The sequence below is a fragment of the Chiroxiphia lanceolata genome, chromosome W (genome assembly GCF_009829145.1).
Source record: "Chiroxiphia lanceolata isolate bChiLan1 chromosome W, bChiLan1.pri, whole genome shotgun sequence".
Taxonomy (NCBI): Eukaryota; Metazoa; Chordata; class Aves; order Passeriformes; family Pipridae; genus Chiroxiphia; species Chiroxiphia lanceolata.
Window position 1 is genome coordinate 1,688,927 of NC_045670.1, and position 19,336 is coordinate 1,708,262.

At 36.1% G+C, this 19,336-nt stretch overlaps 1 protein-coding gene across 1 annotated transcript in view; it reads left to right on the top strand.

Annotated features, from left to right (window-relative positions):
- The window catches only part of LOC116780087 (transcription factor RFX3-like), a 102,122-nt gene extending 94,926 nt beyond the window's left edge, over positions 1 to 7,196 (top strand). The window contains exons 13-16 of the mRNA XM_032674569.1: positions 3,054 to 3,262; positions 4,264 to 4,417; positions 6,462 to 6,504; positions 6,955 to 7,196. Of these exons, the coding sequence (XP_032530460.1) occupies positions 3,054 to 3,262; positions 4,264 to 4,417; positions 6,462 to 6,504; positions 6,955 to 7,196 (648 nt within the window). The remainder of the gene's footprint in view (positions 1 to 3,053; positions 3,263 to 4,263; positions 4,418 to 6,461; positions 6,505 to 6,954) is intronic.
- The last annotated feature ends 12,140 nt before the right edge of the window (positions 7,197 to 19,336 follow it).

Here is a 19,336-nt window from a genome sequence, read left to right on the forward strand (position 1 = left end):
AACCAAACCAGAAGGCTACCCACCCCCCTCCATCCCCTGCGCATGGTGTGAAGTGGTATAGAATCACAGAGCATAGTCACAGAATTACAGAATCTTCTGAGCTGGAAGGGACCCACAAGGATCATCGAGTCCAACTCTTAAATGAACGACCCATATAGGGGATTAAACCTGTGACCTTGGCGTTAGCACCAAGTTTTAATCAAGTGAGCTAATCTCAGGTATAAAATAACCTTCACCCTCTCCTGGTTACTGCAAAAAATTAACCCTGTCCTGGCCAGAACTAGGACATTATCCACCCTTTATTTTATATCATCTACCTCATGCCCAGATCCTACACCTTGCAACTATATATATATATATCTACACAAGCAGAGGTATCATTTCCATAGTCAATGGCTGTTCCTCCAAGATGTTGAGTTCATTTAGTCCATGACTGTGGATTCTATCTGTCCTAGATGTCTTCCAGGGCAGAAGGGCTGGTTACAAGCTGCATCAGGAGATCACGACTGGTGTATCTGGAGCAGTCTATATTCATTGTCCATGGTAGTTATGGCATACAGTAGCAGTGTCATTCAGCAACCAATATCATACGATTCAACATTACCAACTGTTCTCACCCAAAAATCAAATCTGCTTGAGGTACACATCGTATTTCCCCATCCCTTTGCATTACCCACCAAGTGCACCCAGGTCCTGGAGCAAAAACAATTCCACGGAGGGGTTTACCTCTGCTGGGGGTAGGACTAATCCAAACTGTCTTCCCTAACACATTCTCATATGCACCATGGGAACTTTATCCCCTTCTACAGTACGTGGAGGTTTTGATTGGACATGGCCAGCTCAATTGGTGGAACCTCTAGTGTTAACTGTAGGCACTGTACCATTCAATTTTCCCAGAGGCTGGTGCATGATAGGGAATATAATATACTCACTCAATACTGTGCTCTCTGGCCCAGGTGTCTATGAGGTTATTTTTGAAACGAGTCCTGTGGGCCGACTCAGTTCTTTCTGGGGTGCCATGTTGCCACAGGATTTGCTTTTCAAGGCCCAAGATGGTGTTCCAGGCAATGGTGTGAGGCACAGTGTGCGTCTACAGCCACCCAGTGGTTGCTTCTACAATCATAAGCACATTACACTTGCCTTGGCAGGTCTACTGGAGTGTGATGTAATCAATCTGCCAGGCCTCCCCATATTTATATTTCAACCATTTCGTCCCCCATACCACAGGGACTTTACCCACTTGGCCTGTTTGTTTCACAGTTATGGATAACCTGGGAGATAGTGTCGATGGTTAAATCCACCATAGTTGCTATTTTGTTGACCACATCCATTGAAATCTGACAACATCCATCTTGCCATTTTACTCCTAAAAACTGAATTTCCTGGGCAGATCCCTTGACCTTACTTTGTTTTATGTCAAAACCAGCCTTCATGAGGATCTGGGTTATCTTCTTCCCTTTCTCAAATACTTCCTCTGCTGTGTTGCCCCATACAGTGATGTCATGAATGTATTGCAAGTGTTCTGGAGCCTCGCCCTTTTCCAGTGCAGTCTGGATCAGTCCATGGAAAATAGTAGGGCTGTGTTTCCACCCCTGGGCCAGTGAGTGTTTTAAGATCGCTTAAAGAATCGCCAGTAAAGTATCAACAAAAACAGGTTTAATATAAAAGTGACAGCATAACAAAATTCTTTGGCAAGGATCACTCTACTACTTACTAGATGGTTAAAGCACACCGAGAAAAAGCAAACAAAAATCCAAAATCAGTCAATCCAAACTGAAAGAAACCCAAAAGTATTTATGTGGAGGTTGGGGGAAGGGGGGGAGAGAAAAGGATAGGAAAGGGTAAAGATAAAAAGGAATATGGAAGACCCTTCTGTTGAGTCACAAGGTTCAGAGTAGACCCCTGTGCTAAACTGAGCCCGGACTTGATCAACAGTTTATGCCTAAAGGCCCAAAAGTATTTAACTTAAACTTAACAGCACTTAAACTCAATCCATAACTGAAGTTAAATAATTTAGCAAAGGATTCATATAGAATTTACTATAGCACAACAGTAACTTACTTACGGGCCTAACTTACGAATCTAAAGTACTTAAGAATCTAGGAAGCAGCATTCCTAGTACATTTACTATAGTGTATTCACATTTGCATGCACACAGACCTAAAGAGTCTGTACAAGGTACCTTTGAAAGATTCCCCTTGAATTCAGTGAAATACTCACTTTGGATGCCTTTGCATCTTCTCAACAGGCAAAGGGTTGAGCCTTGAGGATGGGGGGGGTATCATCCCAGGATCCATCGTCATGATCTCAACCCTTTGAGCCCCACATTGGGCTACAAATAAGGCTATCGTTGTTTAGGAATAGCATTTCCCAATTTAGTGTTCCCCCTGAAACACTTCAGACCATGCACCACTTGCTCACTTCTCCCCCCCTCCCCTTGTGGAGGGCTGGAGAGGAGAATTGGAGGCACAAAAAGGTAAAGATCACACACTGGCAAACAGGAAAGACAATACCCCCCAGCACATGACATGAGTTGGTATAGAATAACCCCAGGTTCCTGGCTGTGCCCCTCCTGGCTGCTGCAAAAGTTAACCCTGTCCTGACCGGAACCAGGACACTACTTCAAAGCATTAGTAACCATGATACTTTGGTTTCTTGGTTCCTCTTTAGCTTTTACTCTCTCAACTTCCATTTGACTGCCCTTTCCATTCCTTGTTCCTGTAGTCTCAAACCTGGAAATTCCTGAAATTTTTACTAGAAAAACTATGAATGGAGGAAGTTGAAAATTCTTTAATGAAAATTAATATGGAACATTGCAATGTATTTGTGATTTTTCATTGCATTTTTATGTGTGTACTTTATTTGATGCCCATTTTTATACTTTGGATTCCTTATTCTCATTTTCTTCCAACAAAATTGAGAGAGATAGGAAGATAAAAATACTCATTAGTTTGTTTAATAAGTGTATTTCATCCTTTTCATTTAATTCTTCAGTCTTTAAGAATAATTTACATTTTGTGTTTTGCTTTCATGTTTGCCATGTGTTATAACAGGAACAGGCTTCCTGGGTGTGTCAGTGTGATGACAATATGGTTCAAAGACTAGAAACAGATTTCAAGATGACTCTTCAACAACAGAGCACTCTGGAGCAGTGGGCTGCCTGGCTTGATAATGTAATGATGCAAGCATTGAAACCATATGAAGGAAGACCCAGTTTTCCTAAAGCAGCACGGCAATTTCTTTTAAAATGGTCTTTCTACAGGTAGTCTTCTAAATTATTTTATCTATTTTATTATTTGCTGAACTGTATGCTGTAATAATGTTGAAAAAAGTAATATCAGACAATAGTTCCCAAGAAATGAAGAGTCTTCCCCCATCCACTGAAAGATTAATGTTGTTAACATTAAACACAGTGCTATGTGCAACTCAACTCAGTAGTGGATGAAACGATCCTTGTATATTGTTTTAAAGGCCTTGTGTAAGGGTAATGAGGTTGGAATTTTATCCTGATTTGGAAATATGCCATGAAACATTTTGGATTGAATAGTTATATAATTTTAAAGCAAATGTTTTAATACTAGTTATTAAAATACCATGACTTCTATTTTTATTATGTAGGGACAAGAAAATATTTTTTAATGTGTAAAAAGAACAACAAGGCAAATGTTCCATCTCATCTGCTACTGTATCAGTTATCATAGTAAAGCTATTTTTTTTTTCAAAATGGTACATATACTTTCTGAGAGTATCATATGGATGTTTTCATCCACAATCTGCATTTTTCTATTATAAGGTATACACAAACTTATCTAAATTTTACAAGTTTAAAAATCATACCAATTAAAACCTTTGAACTAGGAATGTGAGCACAACAGACACAATATTTTGAAGGACTGCTTTGTTTAAAATTAAATAATTTTAATACAATTTTGTTATTTAAAATTTTAACAGAGGTCTTCCTTTCACTAAGTTCAGTTTTTACATGTGCTCACATACTGGTAATTGTGCATACACCAAAACAAAAACTTTCCCATCTTTTTTAAAATTTAACTTCTAGTTGTGTAATGTGGTCTCTAACCACGCTTTCATAAAAGGGGAGAGAAAAATAATTGTCTTTCCCAGACATTTCTTTCTGAAGCTACCATTGATCAGATGGTTTTGGATAGCATTGTTTTATTATTCTTGAAGTGTATATTCCATATGAATAAATTATTAAATAATTGTGATATTTATTTCATAATTTTTTCCCCCATATTTAAATAGCTCAATGGTGATTCGAGATTTAACCTTACGCAGTGCTGCTAGCTTTGGCTCTTTTCATCTGATCCGCTTGCTTTATGATGAGTACATGTTTTACTTAGTCGAACATCGTGTTGCTCAGGCAACAGGAGAAACACCTATTGCAGTTATGGGAGAGGTAAGATAATATTCAAGACAATGGATTGGTGAATTTAGCAATAAATCTGGATATGCATATACAATTTTTTTGAACATTTACATGGACCTATGGGATATTTTGTAATAATATTTGTAATTCGTTGTAGATTGAGTTGCAAATACATTGGCATCTTCAAATTTGGGTTATCTTCATCCATGTTTCACATGAAAGTAGCACAGAAGTACTTGCAGGATTGGGACATGGCATAATTTCATGCCTATATTTCAATGTATTTTGCTTAAAATAATCAGAGCAAAAGTCTAAATTCATAACCACTGTGTCTTGTTTTCCTCAGACCTCTTCTTTTTCAGTAGCTCACCTAACTCTTAATTTTGTGCGAGTTGCTTAAGAATTTACATTATCTTAGGAGTTATCATCAAGGAATTGTACTTTTAAAGTTCTAGAGAATGGATAGATGTGGAGATACAATAGATAGTTCACTAGACTGACGCTTAATGTTTTTATACTTGATGATCAGTATATCATGTTTTATCTTCCTGATAAGTTGTAAGTCACCTTGCATGACTTGATATATCATTCTTTCCTCAGGATATATTAAATAGTATAATTAAATATTATAAAAATATGTACTTTTTCATAGAGATGGGAAGTTGGCCTAATTTGTAGTTCGATATGACATTTTGTAAAAAATAAATGACTGTTTCTGATTAGATACTTGATTGAACTCTGCCATTACATTTATAGCAAAGTTATTGCAAAAGTGTAGTATTGCTACATTCTTGTTTTCTTGACAGACATAGTATATGTTAAATTTAATGTTTGTGGAGTACTGGGGGACTTCCTATAATGTTTTGGCAAACTTAAGGCAGATATTAGAGAGAAAATATGTAATCTAAAGCTTTGAGAGATGAAGGGAACAGGGAAGAAGTTGTAAACATTCATTAAATACCTGGTTTCTTGTGTTTCTCTGCATTTACTGACTGGTTGAAATATAAAATGGGAAAGACTAAGGCTGGTTTGACAAACACTTGAAACCATTATGAACTGTCTTTGCAGCTGAGAAAAGCACTCTGTTTCCTCCTCTCCCATCCCCTTAGATTTGTATATTGATGCTGGCACAAGTACTCAGGCAGACCTGTGGTTAACTGGATCAGAGAATTAATCCTGTGCAAAATAACCCCTTGGGCTACTTTTCTTGGGTTAGTTCTGTCATGTGGTTCTTTGCATGGTGATGTGAAGACTTAAGGTGAAAGGATGGGTATGGGGAGGTGAGGAGGGAGTATGTGTAAAGGAACCTGGAAGGATAGGGCTGCTGCTGCTTATGTTGGTTTAATGTTCATTGAAGTTTTATCTTTCTGTATTTCTGAAAAGGACTGAATCAGGTATGGTTAGAAATATATTTATTTAAATATTGTACTCCTTTCATTTGAGATTAACTCATCAAATTATGCTCTGCTGCTTATCATTTAAGAGAAGGGTAAAAGACTCGGACAAGAAAAGGGAGGAAAGAAGTTTGCATTTTTCACTTGTGAGCAACTTTTCACTTTGTTTTTAGTATAAGTAAACTAGTCAACAGAATATGCTGTAATAACCATTAACCTTATTTTCAGTGGTGCCATTTATTTACATTACATATAGTTTTGCTACACTATAACTGCCTTTAGTGACACACCATTTTAGGGGAACTTTTAAACAAGCTTTTGGTTAAAATATTGCAGTTTAAAAATGGACACCGGTCATATTTTCTAGCATTCTACATCAGACATATCTCACTCAAAGCAACAAAGGCCTTGACATAAGTCACCCTAAAAAATCCAAAACCATATGGTTAAGTTTATATCCTATTGTTTTAATTGCTGAGAATATTTTAATTTCCTTAGTATGAACGTGAATATGATGGAATGGAAAATGAACTGGTATACTATGGATGTGACTGCAGTCAGATGCATGCACTTTCATACTAGCAACAAGCCATTAGAGCATACTACTGGTTTCATCATAGATAATCTAAGGTCATGTTTATATAGGACTGTGACTACACTTTTTATTGTTTATTTTGCAGTTTGGTGATTTAAATGCTATATCCCCTGGAAATATGGATAAAGGTAAGCAGTCAAACCTCTCAAATGTATCATTTTATTTAGAACCAATGTGTGTCTTGGAGTAAGACAAGTTCTTATTTTTTTTTTAAATATAGTTAAGCAGAATCTAAAACTCTATCATAATTTAAATTATGTGAATATAACTATTATATGGGTACAATATGCTATGCATTATATATAATAATGATTACAGTACTGTAGGGCCTTAATAGTTAATTTTTTTTAAAATGTTTATTATTTACACAAGAAATTTTCAGAATTTCACCCAGAATTTATTTGTATATCCTGGTGAGAGAGCTGAAGGGGATGGACAGCTGAAAAAAGGAAGAGATGATTGGTTGCTACACTTTCCTGTGTTTTCATATTTCATGTTATTTGCAAAATAAAGGCCTTTGTATTCAGATTTTTTCCCTTTTTGCTATTTTTTCATTTTCTTTTTTTTTGTGTGTGCAGATGAGGGCAGTGAAGTTGAAAGTGAAATAGAAGAAGAGATGGATGAAAATGGAGAACCACAAGCAAAGAGGGAGAAAACAGACTTAAACCAAGCATTTCAGGCAGGCTGCATGCAGCAACCAGTGCTTGAGAGTGGAGTAGAGCAGAGCCTCCTGAACCCACTTCATAATGAGCACATTGTTACAAATACTCAGACTATCAGACAATGCAGTGCTACTGGAAATACATATACTGCAGTCTAATACTGAAGTACCCCCCAACTACATTAGCCTTGTTGATGCTGGACTTAATGGGGGGAGGTAGGAGAGTAGGTCTGAAAGCTGACTTATCAAATTTTATCTGTGCTGACCATTACCTTTTATTAGAGTTGTGAAATGTGTGTATGCATTTTGTCAGATGTTTAAAAAAATTTGTAAGCAAAATCATTTTACATTGGTTACTCAATATTATCAATTTTCTTAGTTCCAGGTGTCAATGAAGATTTTTGTCAAACTTTTAATGTTAATGCTTTTGTTTGCTTAAAATTAAAACAACTTATTTTTTTTATAGTTTAAATATATTTTAATGTTAATTATTTGTCATAATGATTTCATATGCATAGGTTTTTAATTAGATGTAAAATATTTTAAAAAAATGCTTTCTTTGACTTTTACTGGATGCATGCTCATTTGACAGCAAATGCATCACATTTGTTATAAAAGGTGCTTTTCATTGAACAGAACTAGAAGACCCTATTTTGATGAAATTGTGAGCATTCAGGGGGTATTTTTATCATAACGTTGGAGGGTTGGGAATATCTACTGTTTTCTTTCTGTAAGGAAGAAGTGTTTTCACTGCATTTACAAATGCAGAATAAGTGATAGAGTTGTAACAATGTGGTAATGTGTACACTGTAGGCACACCTAATTATCTGATCTTGTGTAAACAATACAAGTTTCCTTTAAAATCAACAACTCTGGATTTTATTTGCATGACAATTCCTTTGGTTTTGGAGATTACTGATTCTATATTTGAGATCACTGCACAGATACTTTTGGTTGTCAAGTGGTACTGTAGTTAATAGAAACTAAACCAGAAAAAAAGTGACTTGATTTTTTTTTAAGTGTACATGCTACTTATGTTGAACTGGACATACAGGAAAACATTCCTTTTGGATGACTTTCTTCTATTCCAGACCTTTTCCTACTGGTTTAATTTGCTACTTTCATAAATGATAATTTATAGAATGTAAGAAATGTAGCAACCCGCATCATTTTCTTTTCAAAATATATTTCCCAAATAATAAAGTGAATTTAAATTTTTACAAAACTTTATTAAGGTAGTGTAACTGGCACACCTCCCTTGTACTTATTCCCAATTGCATTAAATTTGCATAGGTGGCTAGATGGATCATTGCCATTTAAGAATGTACATCAGGGATCATTGTACCTCGGCTTTTACATGGTGCCTTAAACAGAACTGAAGCTAAGATTTAGTATTTTTTGTTATTTTTAATAACTCTTAAAATTTATTCAACAAGGTGTGTCTGTCACTTTCAAATTTCCTAAATATTGGGGCAGGTTACATAGTCTTCAAAGAAATAAAGAGGGTTTTATTATTAAGTTATATTTATATCCCTCCTAAAATTGATATTAACAATATTTTCTCTTGTTTCTAGTTGAATATCACTTTATTACAAATAAAATTTGCTTGGGAACTTGAAAAGCAAAACTAGCTTTAATACCAACTTCAGATGTTGTTAAAGTAAATGGACCCTAGTCATAATCATGGTTATATATTTTAAATCCTTGACAGATTTTAATTTTTAAAAGTCAGACAAAATAAATAAGCAGGTACATAATGCAGCACATATTTTCATTTTGTATATGTGGTAGGGTGTCAGTCTGATGCTATGTTTTAATGATAACATCTTATAGTGATAGTTTATACAGTCCATATTAATTAACATTAAATGTCTAATTTTTTTCTGATTATATTTTTTCATTATTTTTAAAGCAGACACATGAATTGACTAGCCTAAAATAGTGAAAATAAATAAATAAAAACAAAAAGTGAAGGAAAAATAACAAAAGCAATTTTATAGAAAGGACTGTATAAAAAATGTAGGGAGTCTCTTGTTTTCTCTAGCGTGACTGTGGACCAATTTTTATTTAAAGTCATATATACCAAATGGGTGAACAGCATGTGACATGAACAGTGTATTTTTAGCAAAGAAATTTGTTGCTAGAGCTTTCAGATACTCCAAGAATGGTTACAGATCAACTGTATTTTTTGGGGTACAAAATTATTTGTAAATTTCTTAGCAGAATTTGGAGGCCAACCCATCCTACTCCATTCTGTGTAGGCACAGTTCCTTCTTATGTCTGTAGATGTTTTTTGTCTTAGCAAAAAGTGCAAATGAGGTTTGTATAAATTTCTATCTACATTCACCTGTGCACTGAATCCTCATAGGTTTTGTTCTCCCAAATACCACTGCATCCTGTTTTTTTTTTCCCTTAGAAATCAGCACCCTTCACCAAAAATCCTAAAAACTAACCTATGATAAATATTTTCTCCCTTTTATTTTGCATTATAAGATTTTAACAAGTGAAATGTAATTTAATACTCAGTATTTCTCATTTTTAACATAGGGTACTCTATGCTGTACTGATCTGTTTTGTGTGTTTTCAAATTTTGTGTTGACAAATCTTAAAGGTTTTTTATTGGTAGAATGTTGGATTTGTTGTTGCTGAGAGAAAAGTATAGTTGTAACATGTAAATCTAGGTTGCTAAGAAGTGGTGGGACCTGAATATCTTTTGAACAGTTGATCACTGTTCATGTAGTGCAAAAAGAAAACAAAATATATGCATACAAAACCAGAATGCATATCATGGATTCTAATAGAAGTTATCAAAACAAATTGGAAGGAACTATCCCTGATTCAGATAACTGAATGAAGTTTGTATTTCTGTGCTTATCAAATGATTATTCTCTCAAATTTTTGAGTAATCTTTTCATCACTTTATCAAATATTTAAAAGAATTAAGTTATTGTAAGCTGCTGTGTATACTTACAAGATTTGTGTGCTTTGCTTTTAAATTTACTGCAATTTAGATCAAACACACACGTGAAACAATTTACAAACTTTTGATATTTGCAAACAGATGTGTATTGTTAATGATTCATGAACACAAATATGGATACATTGGTCCAAATTATGTAGTGTGTAGCATGTGGCTGAATTGCTACTCTGAAGCCTGCTTAACTCTAAAAGAGTTCTAAAGAGCTGTAGCAAGCATCTATTGACTAGACACTACAAGATAAGGGTTTGTGGATATCATTTGTGGATTTTACCAAATCTTGATGTGAAATTCAAAATAATTATTTTAGAGATGCTTCCCCTATTGGCACAAATAACTTAGTAAACACTGTGGCAGAATGAGTATTGTTGAATTACTTTTTCAAAACACGGAGCCCAAATTTCACAAGTTTTATATTTATGAAAAGTTAGTTACATTTTCATATTTCTCATTGTAAATCAGTTTTTAAAAAAGAAAAAAGCCCCCTCTTTTCAGTTACCCGTTTCTGTGTTTCAATATTGTACTGTAACATACTTTGTGCATCTTTTTTTTTAATGTTCCATTAAATAATTGGGATAATATTCTTTAAATTGTTTACTTACAAAATGATGATGTACAACATTTCTGCCTATAGTTCACAAATGTGTAAAATAATGTACTGGTGTACTGTCACTGAAGAATGTATAGCTCTATAAAACATTTCCATTTAAAGCGAAGCATTTTTAAATGTCTGAAATACTGCTTCTTGTCAAAATATTTTCCACAGGCGAAGACCTGACCTGATATATTTGTGTTTCTCATCAAATGATATCAGCATTGTTTAGAAAAACATTTATATTAGTTAGTGCTACATTGCAATCTAACTTACTTTATAGAGTGGTTTTACAAAATAAAATAAACTTTTATAGTCATGAAAAGAAATGGTGAAAAAGTACCTTTTTAAATAATGTAAGTATTTTTGGTACTTCATGTGACAGTTATTTCAGACTTTAAAACATTCATTTGACAGATCAGTATAAATTTCTGAAAATTACATCCTTGCCTCTGTAGAAAATAAAAACTATCATGTTTAAAAACAGGTCAACGAATGGTATTTTAGTATCTTTGCTACTTTAGTGATAAAAAGAAATAAAAAACAAGAATAGAAGAATAAATACAAAGTGCTTAGTTTAAGCCTTAGTAAATTAATTTAATGTAATGCCTTCTATTTAGGTAACTGATTGTCCTGCAGATTTTTTTTTTTAGTTTCTAAATTAAATATTTGCATGCTAGACAAAAAAGGTTCAATAGATTTAGGCTAAATTATTCACTGCCATCAATATGTGCTGTATGGTGCAAAACTATTTCTGCTATTTTGTTTTCATAATTGCATAAATATCTGGAGAAATCAAATATTTGACTCTACAGACATAAGTTGTTTAAGATGCCTTTACAATATGGAGTTTTAGAAAAAATATATTTGTACTATTTTGGAAATATCTTTAGGGTAACATTAAAATACTCTAATACTGTAAATTAAAATCTTTAAAAATAAAACCAAAACTGCTTAGTTAACATGAGAATGAATTTTACAGAATGCTTGGTATGTTTGCAATCAAATTTTCTGCAGTCTATCTGATAAATAGACAAAAAGGACATTGTATTCACATTACTTTTAACATTCAGTCACTGTGATATGAACTAATGAAAAGACAGTGGTACTAGATTCAACTTTCTCTACAGGGAAGCTGTTTGGTTAACATTGAATGTCATAATTTAGAAATAAATAAAAAAAAAAACAACTCGAAACTGCACCTATCTTCTGCTGTGTTGAAAAAGTCCTTTGTTCTTACAAGTAGTACTCACCAGAAAAAGGGAACAAGTTCAGAAGTGAGTAGAGAGTTGTTGAAAATTATAGATAGAAATTCCACCTTACTGAGCTTTTCTACTGATTCCTTGCAGCAGCAATCAACAACAGGAGGTGCAGATCTATTTATTCAAATCTAGCTGAGGGAAAAAAAGTCTCATTACATTTTGTGGAATTACATCACTAGTATAGTGCAAGTAAGTTGTAAAGATTTTTAGTACGTTAATGCAAATTCATGCATCATGGTCAGTCTTCGCGAACAAAGATTTGGGAAAGGTCATTACCCTTCGAACCTGCCCAGTGGATTTTTTAGGTGAGACACAGTGTGCGCTGAACTGAGCCCACCCTTTAATCCTAAGGTTCATCTGCTGGGGCCGAGCGAACTCGGATGGTGGCAGAGAGGTCCTCAGGACGTAGGTTTGTTTAGAGTGACCTTCTCTTAGATGGATGGCCTTACAGGGCTGACGAGCTCCATCTGCCCGGAGGAGTTCCCTGACCAAGAATCGAACCCGGGTTGCGGCAGTGAGAGCGCCGCATCCTAACCACTAGACCACCAGGGGTCCTCAAATTCATGCATAATTAGAATGCAATACTCAAAGGGTTTTAATTTAACAATATTTTATTCATAATTTATTGTAAATACTCCTCAGTTTGCATGCCTTGAACATTGCTGTTAGTGATTTTATATGCCAGAAGACCTAAGTTTAATTTACCCACTTTGCTTAAGAAATAGTAAAAGCCACTTACAAAGTGACTGCCTAGTTTTTGTTTGAGGAAAATATGCCTCAGTTTGATCATTTAAACTCTCATGGTTTATTCTGATTTTTTTCTTTTAAAAAAAGGAACTTGGCAATTAAATTATTGGGACTGGAAGCCCTGAGTAATTTAAGTTTTTTGCAAAAATTGTTCTTGTAAATTGATCATTAAGGCTAAAATTCACTGTAGAGAAGTCCATAACAAGACTATGAGCATCAAAATGAGCCTCACTTAAATCAGAATCAGGGAAATGCTCTTATGTTCTTAAGTACTTACTTGGTTGTGGTACAAATGTCTTCAAGAATTTTCAGCACTGGGTAAACTTTAAAATGATAAATATTTTAAAAGAATTTAAGCTGTGGAGGGACAACCTCACCTTGACTGGTGTTTACCAGGGATATAATCCAGTATCTTTTGACTCACTGATATCAACAAGAGGGTTTTTTTCTTTTAACTTGTTTGGGGGTTTTTTACACAAATAATACTAAAGGGATCCCAAATGCATTGTTAAAGTGATTCTTTTGTATTTAAACATTAAATATAATATTGAAGTAACCCAATAAAGCAATTTAAAATGTCCGAAAAATATAATTATGTACCAAAGCAAGTTTCTCATCTTCACTGAAAATTTGGATTTACAGTAATAACCAATGAGGCTACTGAATAAACTTTGAGTGCCTTTCAAAGACTTGGGAATTTTTGCCTCAGGTGGTAAACTGTAATTAGGGTAATTCTAGAGCTTGCCAATCAATAATTCTGTCATCACTCAGGGCTTTCTTAGCATCTAGGAAACTTACTTGGTTCCATTTATTTTCTACTGTAATTTTTTAAGGCGCTATAATTTAAATTTCACTTAGTAAGTGGCAGTTTACATTATTCAGTACCACAGACACAGAAATGTAATAACAGTAGGAGAAATTGAACTTTTGTTTTCCTATTTACTGCATACATTATGTAAACTAAGAAAGCAACTTTTTTGTAGACTGTACATGTGACATAATGCAGTTTTGCAGTTTTTTAATTAGTTGAACACACTTTTTAATTATTTAAGGAAACATCTTTACAGAATAACTTGATATGGTTTTTGTATAATGTATTTGATTTTCTAAATATGTATTTCCTGATGTGATTTTTTTTGGTGAGAAATGCTAAATCTTTTAGTATCTCATGTCCTCTCAAAATTGGAAGGAGCTAAATAATAGTTTGTGGGCAATTTGTATTGTGTACTGTACGATAACTAGAAAACTTTTATAATTATAAAAATATATTAACTTTTAGTGTGTTGTTTAAAATTAATGACTGGAACATGCTAAAGACAGTAGGATTTTTCTGAATATTTCAGACATGAACTCAGGCTAGGTTTTTTTGTGTTTTTCAAAACAAAATTGTGTATTGTCTTCTGAAATAAATAAATTTGTTTTCTTGTTACAAACATTTGACATTTGAATTGTTTGGGGGTTTATATAATTAAATACTTTAGATTGTAATGCTATTGATTTTGGAAGAAAAATTATTTCAACTTCTACCTTTTAAATAAGTCAGTTAATATTTATGTAACAGTATCAGGAGTAAAAAACTAACTCTGTTTCTCAGATTGCAAATGAAATTATTATTTAAGGTGTCAACTTGATGAAATAACTGTTCATGCTTCCAATAACTGCAGAATATAATACATTAGTTTAAATATCAAGAATAACTCCATTCTAAAATTAGCTAGCTAAAAGAGGGTTGTTAGGAGCAAGAAGTCTTTGCCATCTGTTAATATATGACCCCCCCATAGCCTACTACCTCAAGTTTTACTCTAGTAAAATTGTGAAAAATATTTGCAGCATTAACTTATTTTAGTGTACTTAACCTGAAAACAAAGAATAAAGTCTCTATCTTATCAAACCATGTTTCTCATAGATCTCTAATGTATGTTCCAAGCAGTGTGTTTTGCATATAAAAATGTAGAATGCTATTTTAATTGGGGAAGACCCACCAAGTAACAGAATGCTAGAGCATTGAAGTGAACTTGGAATACAAGGATCAAAAAAGGTATTTCATACAAAGTTTAGGAAAAAAAGACAGGAAAACTGCCTTCTAGAGCTTGAATTTATTTTGTTATGGAAATTCAGTTTATGAGCATTATAATCCACAGTTGCCTATCTCATAGTTTATTTCAACTGAGGTCCAAAAGCTTATTACAAATACAATACCGACTTCTACAATGAATTCTACCAGACAATATTATAAATCTTTATACTCTGATGACAAACCAGATTTATGTTTACAATATCCTCCCACTTGGTTTGAAAACTGAGACATCCTGTTTTAACTGGTGTTTTGGTTGAGACTGAGTGGGTTTAGTTCCAGCACACATCGGGTAAAGAAGGAGCTATAGTCAACTTCTTTCACAGAATCACAAAATCAATTAGGTTGGAAAAAACCACTGTGATCAACCTTTGACCAAACACGACCATGTTAACTAGACCATGACTCTAAGTGCCACGTCCAGTCTTTCCTTAAACACCTGCAGGGACGGTGACTCCACCACCTCCCCAGGCAGTCCATTCCAATGTTTAACAATCCTTTCTGTGATGTCCAACCTCAGCCTCTCCTGGTGCAACTTGAGGCTATGAGGTCCTCTCGCCCTGTTGCTCATCGCCTATGAGAAGACACTGACCCCCATCTGGCTACAACCTCATTTCAGGTAGTGGTACAGAGTGATAAACATCCACTGGTCAGATTATGTGACTAATACTTCTGTTCTAGAACAAGTAGCAGTCACAATTATTGAGGTCATGTTGCTGAGAACACAGTTGCGTTGGGCAGGACACGTCTCAAGGATGAAAGACCACCGCCTCCCTAAGATCTTGCTTTATGGTGAACTTGCCACTGGTTGCCACAAGAGAGGAGTCCCGAAGAGAAGATACAAGGACTCCCTGAAACAACATCTCAGCCTTGGCCATATTGATCTTCATCACTGGTCTACTCTGGCCTCCAGTCGGGAGACCTGGAGACACACTATCTTTAAGGTTGTTGCTTCTTTTGAGAATGCACGCAGGATCACTCTCAAGGAGAAAAGACAATGCAGAAAGAATCGTGTCTTGCTGATACCATCCAAAGAGTCTTTCTGCTGTGCCTTTTGCAACTGGACTTGTCTATCTCGCATTGACCTTTAGCCACCAGCACGCTTGTAGCAAATGTGGGTAGAGTCCTTCCCAAATCTTCGTTCGTGAAGCCTAACCATGATGACAGAGTGATAAGGTCTCTCCCCTGAGTCTCCTCCTCTCCAGGCTAAACAACCCCTGCTCCCTCAGCCACTCCTCATATGACTTATCCTCTAGACCCTTCAACAGCTTCATTGTCTATCATCGTGGTTGGGCTTCGCAAATGAAGATTAGGGAAAGGTCTCTACCCACGTTTGACACAAGTGCGCTGGTGAGTAAAAAGGTCAATATGAGACAGGCATGTCCAGTTGCAAAAGGCACAGCAGAAAGACTCCTTAGATGGTAAATTCTGCAAGGTACGATTCTTTCTCCCTTGTCTTTTCTCCTCGAGAGTGATCCTGCGTGTGTTCTCAAAGGCATCAGCAGTGTTATAGATTATATGTCTCCAGACCTCCCGGTTGGAGGTCAGAGTAGACCAGTTATGTTGATCAATATGGTCAAGGCTGAGATGTTGTTTCAGGGAGTCCTTGTATCTTCTCTTCAGGGTTCCTCTCATCTTACCATCCGAGGAGATGAGACTACTAGGTAACTAAACTGCTGGACTGATTTGAGCACTGATTGGCCAATGGTGATATGGGGATGATAGAGAACTTCTGTCTTCTTTAAGCTGACTTCCAACCCAAAGAACTCAGCAGTGTCTGAAAAGTAGGACTTTAAACGCTGCAGGGCTGCTTCTGTGTGAGCGACAAGGGCAGTGTCATCAGCATAGAACAGTTCCCAGACAAGATGGTTTAAGGTCTTAGTATGGGCCTTCAGTCACCTTAGGTTGAAAAGACTTCCATCAGTACAGTATCGAATGTAGATACCGTCCTGATCCTCCAGGTGTGCCATGGTCCTTTGGAGTATCATGCTGAAAAAGATTGTGAATAGGGTTGGTGCGAGAACGTAGCCTTGTTTCACACCATTAGTTATTAGAAAGGGCTCAGAAAGTGCATTGCCATAACTGGCTTGACCGTGTTGATCCTCATGGAGTGAGATGATCATTTTAAGGAACTTGGGGGGACAACCTAAGCGTTCCAAAATCTGCCATAGACCTTTCCTGCTCACAGTATCAAAAGCCTTGGTGAGGTCAACAAAGGTTACATAGAGAAAGGAATGAATGAACAGAAATCAGTTTATTCCCCCATGACTCAGGGTTTTTATATCATTCACTTTAACTGGGAGTGGTTAAGCAAATTAAGACAGAGCACAGTTGCAAGTCACACATCCGTCACTCTCTCAGGCCAACCTGTTCACACACACCTCACATACACAGACCTTGGAGTTTCAAGGAACTCCTTTTCACACCCACATACGGTAAGAATGCAAACAGAATAACTGAGCTCGTTTCTGGGCAGTAAATCAGCCTAGAGAAAACAACACAAGGTCATCTTTACACATTTCTCAGACCTTTTTCTTCTTGTTCTCACACTTGGTTTGCTACAGTTGCCCTTCTCTGGATCTACTCCAGCACCTCAATATCCTTCCTGAATTGAGGGACCCAGAAATGGACACAGCACTCGAGGTATGGCCTTACCAGTGCTGAGTACAGAGGGAAAATCCCTTCCCTGGTTCTGCTGACCGCATTATTTCCAATACAAGTCAGCATGCCATTGACCTTCTTGACCACCTGGGCACACTGTTGACTCATGTTTAGTCGACTGTCGACCAGCACTCTGAAGTCTTTTTCCACCGGACCACTTTCCAATCACTCTGCCCCCAGCCTGTAGTGTTGCAGGGGGTTATTGTGGCCAAAATGTGGCACTTGGTCTCGTTGAACCTCATGCAGCTGTTGGTCTTGGCCCATCAATCCAGACTGTCCAGATCCCTCTGCAGAGCCTTCCTACCCTCCAGCAGATTGATACTCTGACCCAATTTGATGTCGTCCATGAATTTACTGAGGGTATACTCTATCCCCTCATGCAGATCATCAATAAAGATATTAAACAGGACTGGTCCCAATTCTGAGCCCTTGGGGACACCACTAGTGACTGGACGACAACTGGAGGCAACACCATTCACCAGCAATCTCTGGGCCTGACCATCCAGCCAGTTCTTAACCCAGCAAAAAGTGCACCTGTCCAAGCTGTGGGCAGCCAGGTTCTCCAGTAGAATGCCATGGGAGACAGTATCAAAGACTTTGCTGAAGTCCAGGTAGACTACATACACAGCCTTTCCCTCATCCACTAGGCGGGTCACCTGGATATCAGGCAGGACCTGCCTTTCCTAAACCCATGCTGGCTGGGCCTGAGCCTTTGGTTGTTTTGTATGTGCCCTGTGATCACACTCAAGATGTTCTGCTCCATAACCTTGCTGGGCACCGAGGTCAGGCTGATAGGCCTGTAGGTCCCCAGATCAATACTCATCCCAACTGACAGTATTTGGTCATATTATTAGATTATTTTTCAGCAGCAGTGTTACCAGAATGTTCGGGATTCAGTGTCTGTTACTGTTAATGTTAATTAAAATAGTTTAATAATTTAAATAATAAATGGAAATGCTGTAATATATATCCCATAGCATACAATATGGAAGAAATTGTGGAAATTCAGGGAAATGCAAGGTACTGTAAGAATATAGCAGAATATGATGGGTTACACATCAAAATACCATTTTTATTACTTCTGCAAGGTGATTTTTCTGCACAATGTTCATATTATCAAGTAAATTACATTTTATATCAAGTTATTTTAAATGTATTTAATTTACCTCACCTCAGACAATCACTTCTAACGTGTAAAAATGCATATAGTCCACAACAATCTAAACTGTGCAAAAAGCCATCACAAATACAAAGCCAATTATTATTCCAAAAAGGAACCGAGGCAGTCAAACCTTTATCTATTTCTGCTAATAGTATGCCAAATAGAGTTGCTGTGTTGACTTTATGCTGTTATTCCTGATCTTATTCCATATTTCACTAAACACCATTGTATGTATTCTTCCCCAATAACTGGATAAACCTAACAGTATTAAAAAAGAAAACAAACAAAAAGAAATCTTGACTACAATGTGGTGCTGTCAACAGTTTTTTCTGAACAATTTTATGAATAGAACTGTTTTCCCAAGGAAATACTATGCACCCAAAATCCGAAGATGTCTTCACAACTAGAGTTTAGGGCATAGTCAGACATACTTTCACAGATCTAGCTGGAGTGGTGTTTAAAAAGATGTTGTCCCAAACTGTTCTCTCTTTCCAGCTAGAAGATGCTGTTCACCACGGTGAGTGGGATGTGAGTACAGATGATCTGAGTACAACTAGCATATTTCTGAGACAAAATCAACCACCTTTGCTTAAACTAGATGAAAGTAGTTTGTACTAATCTTTGTTCCATAACTCGGGAAGTCCTTAAAGCTTCCTCAGCTGTTGTAGTAGTTCAGTTAGAGGAACAAGAAAACAAGTGGATGATGATGGGCATTTATTGAATTATAGAATTATATAGGTTGAAAGGGACATTTGGAGGTCTCTAGTCCAATCCACCCCACTCCCCAAGAATGGTCTCTATTTGTGTTTGACATCTTTATGGGG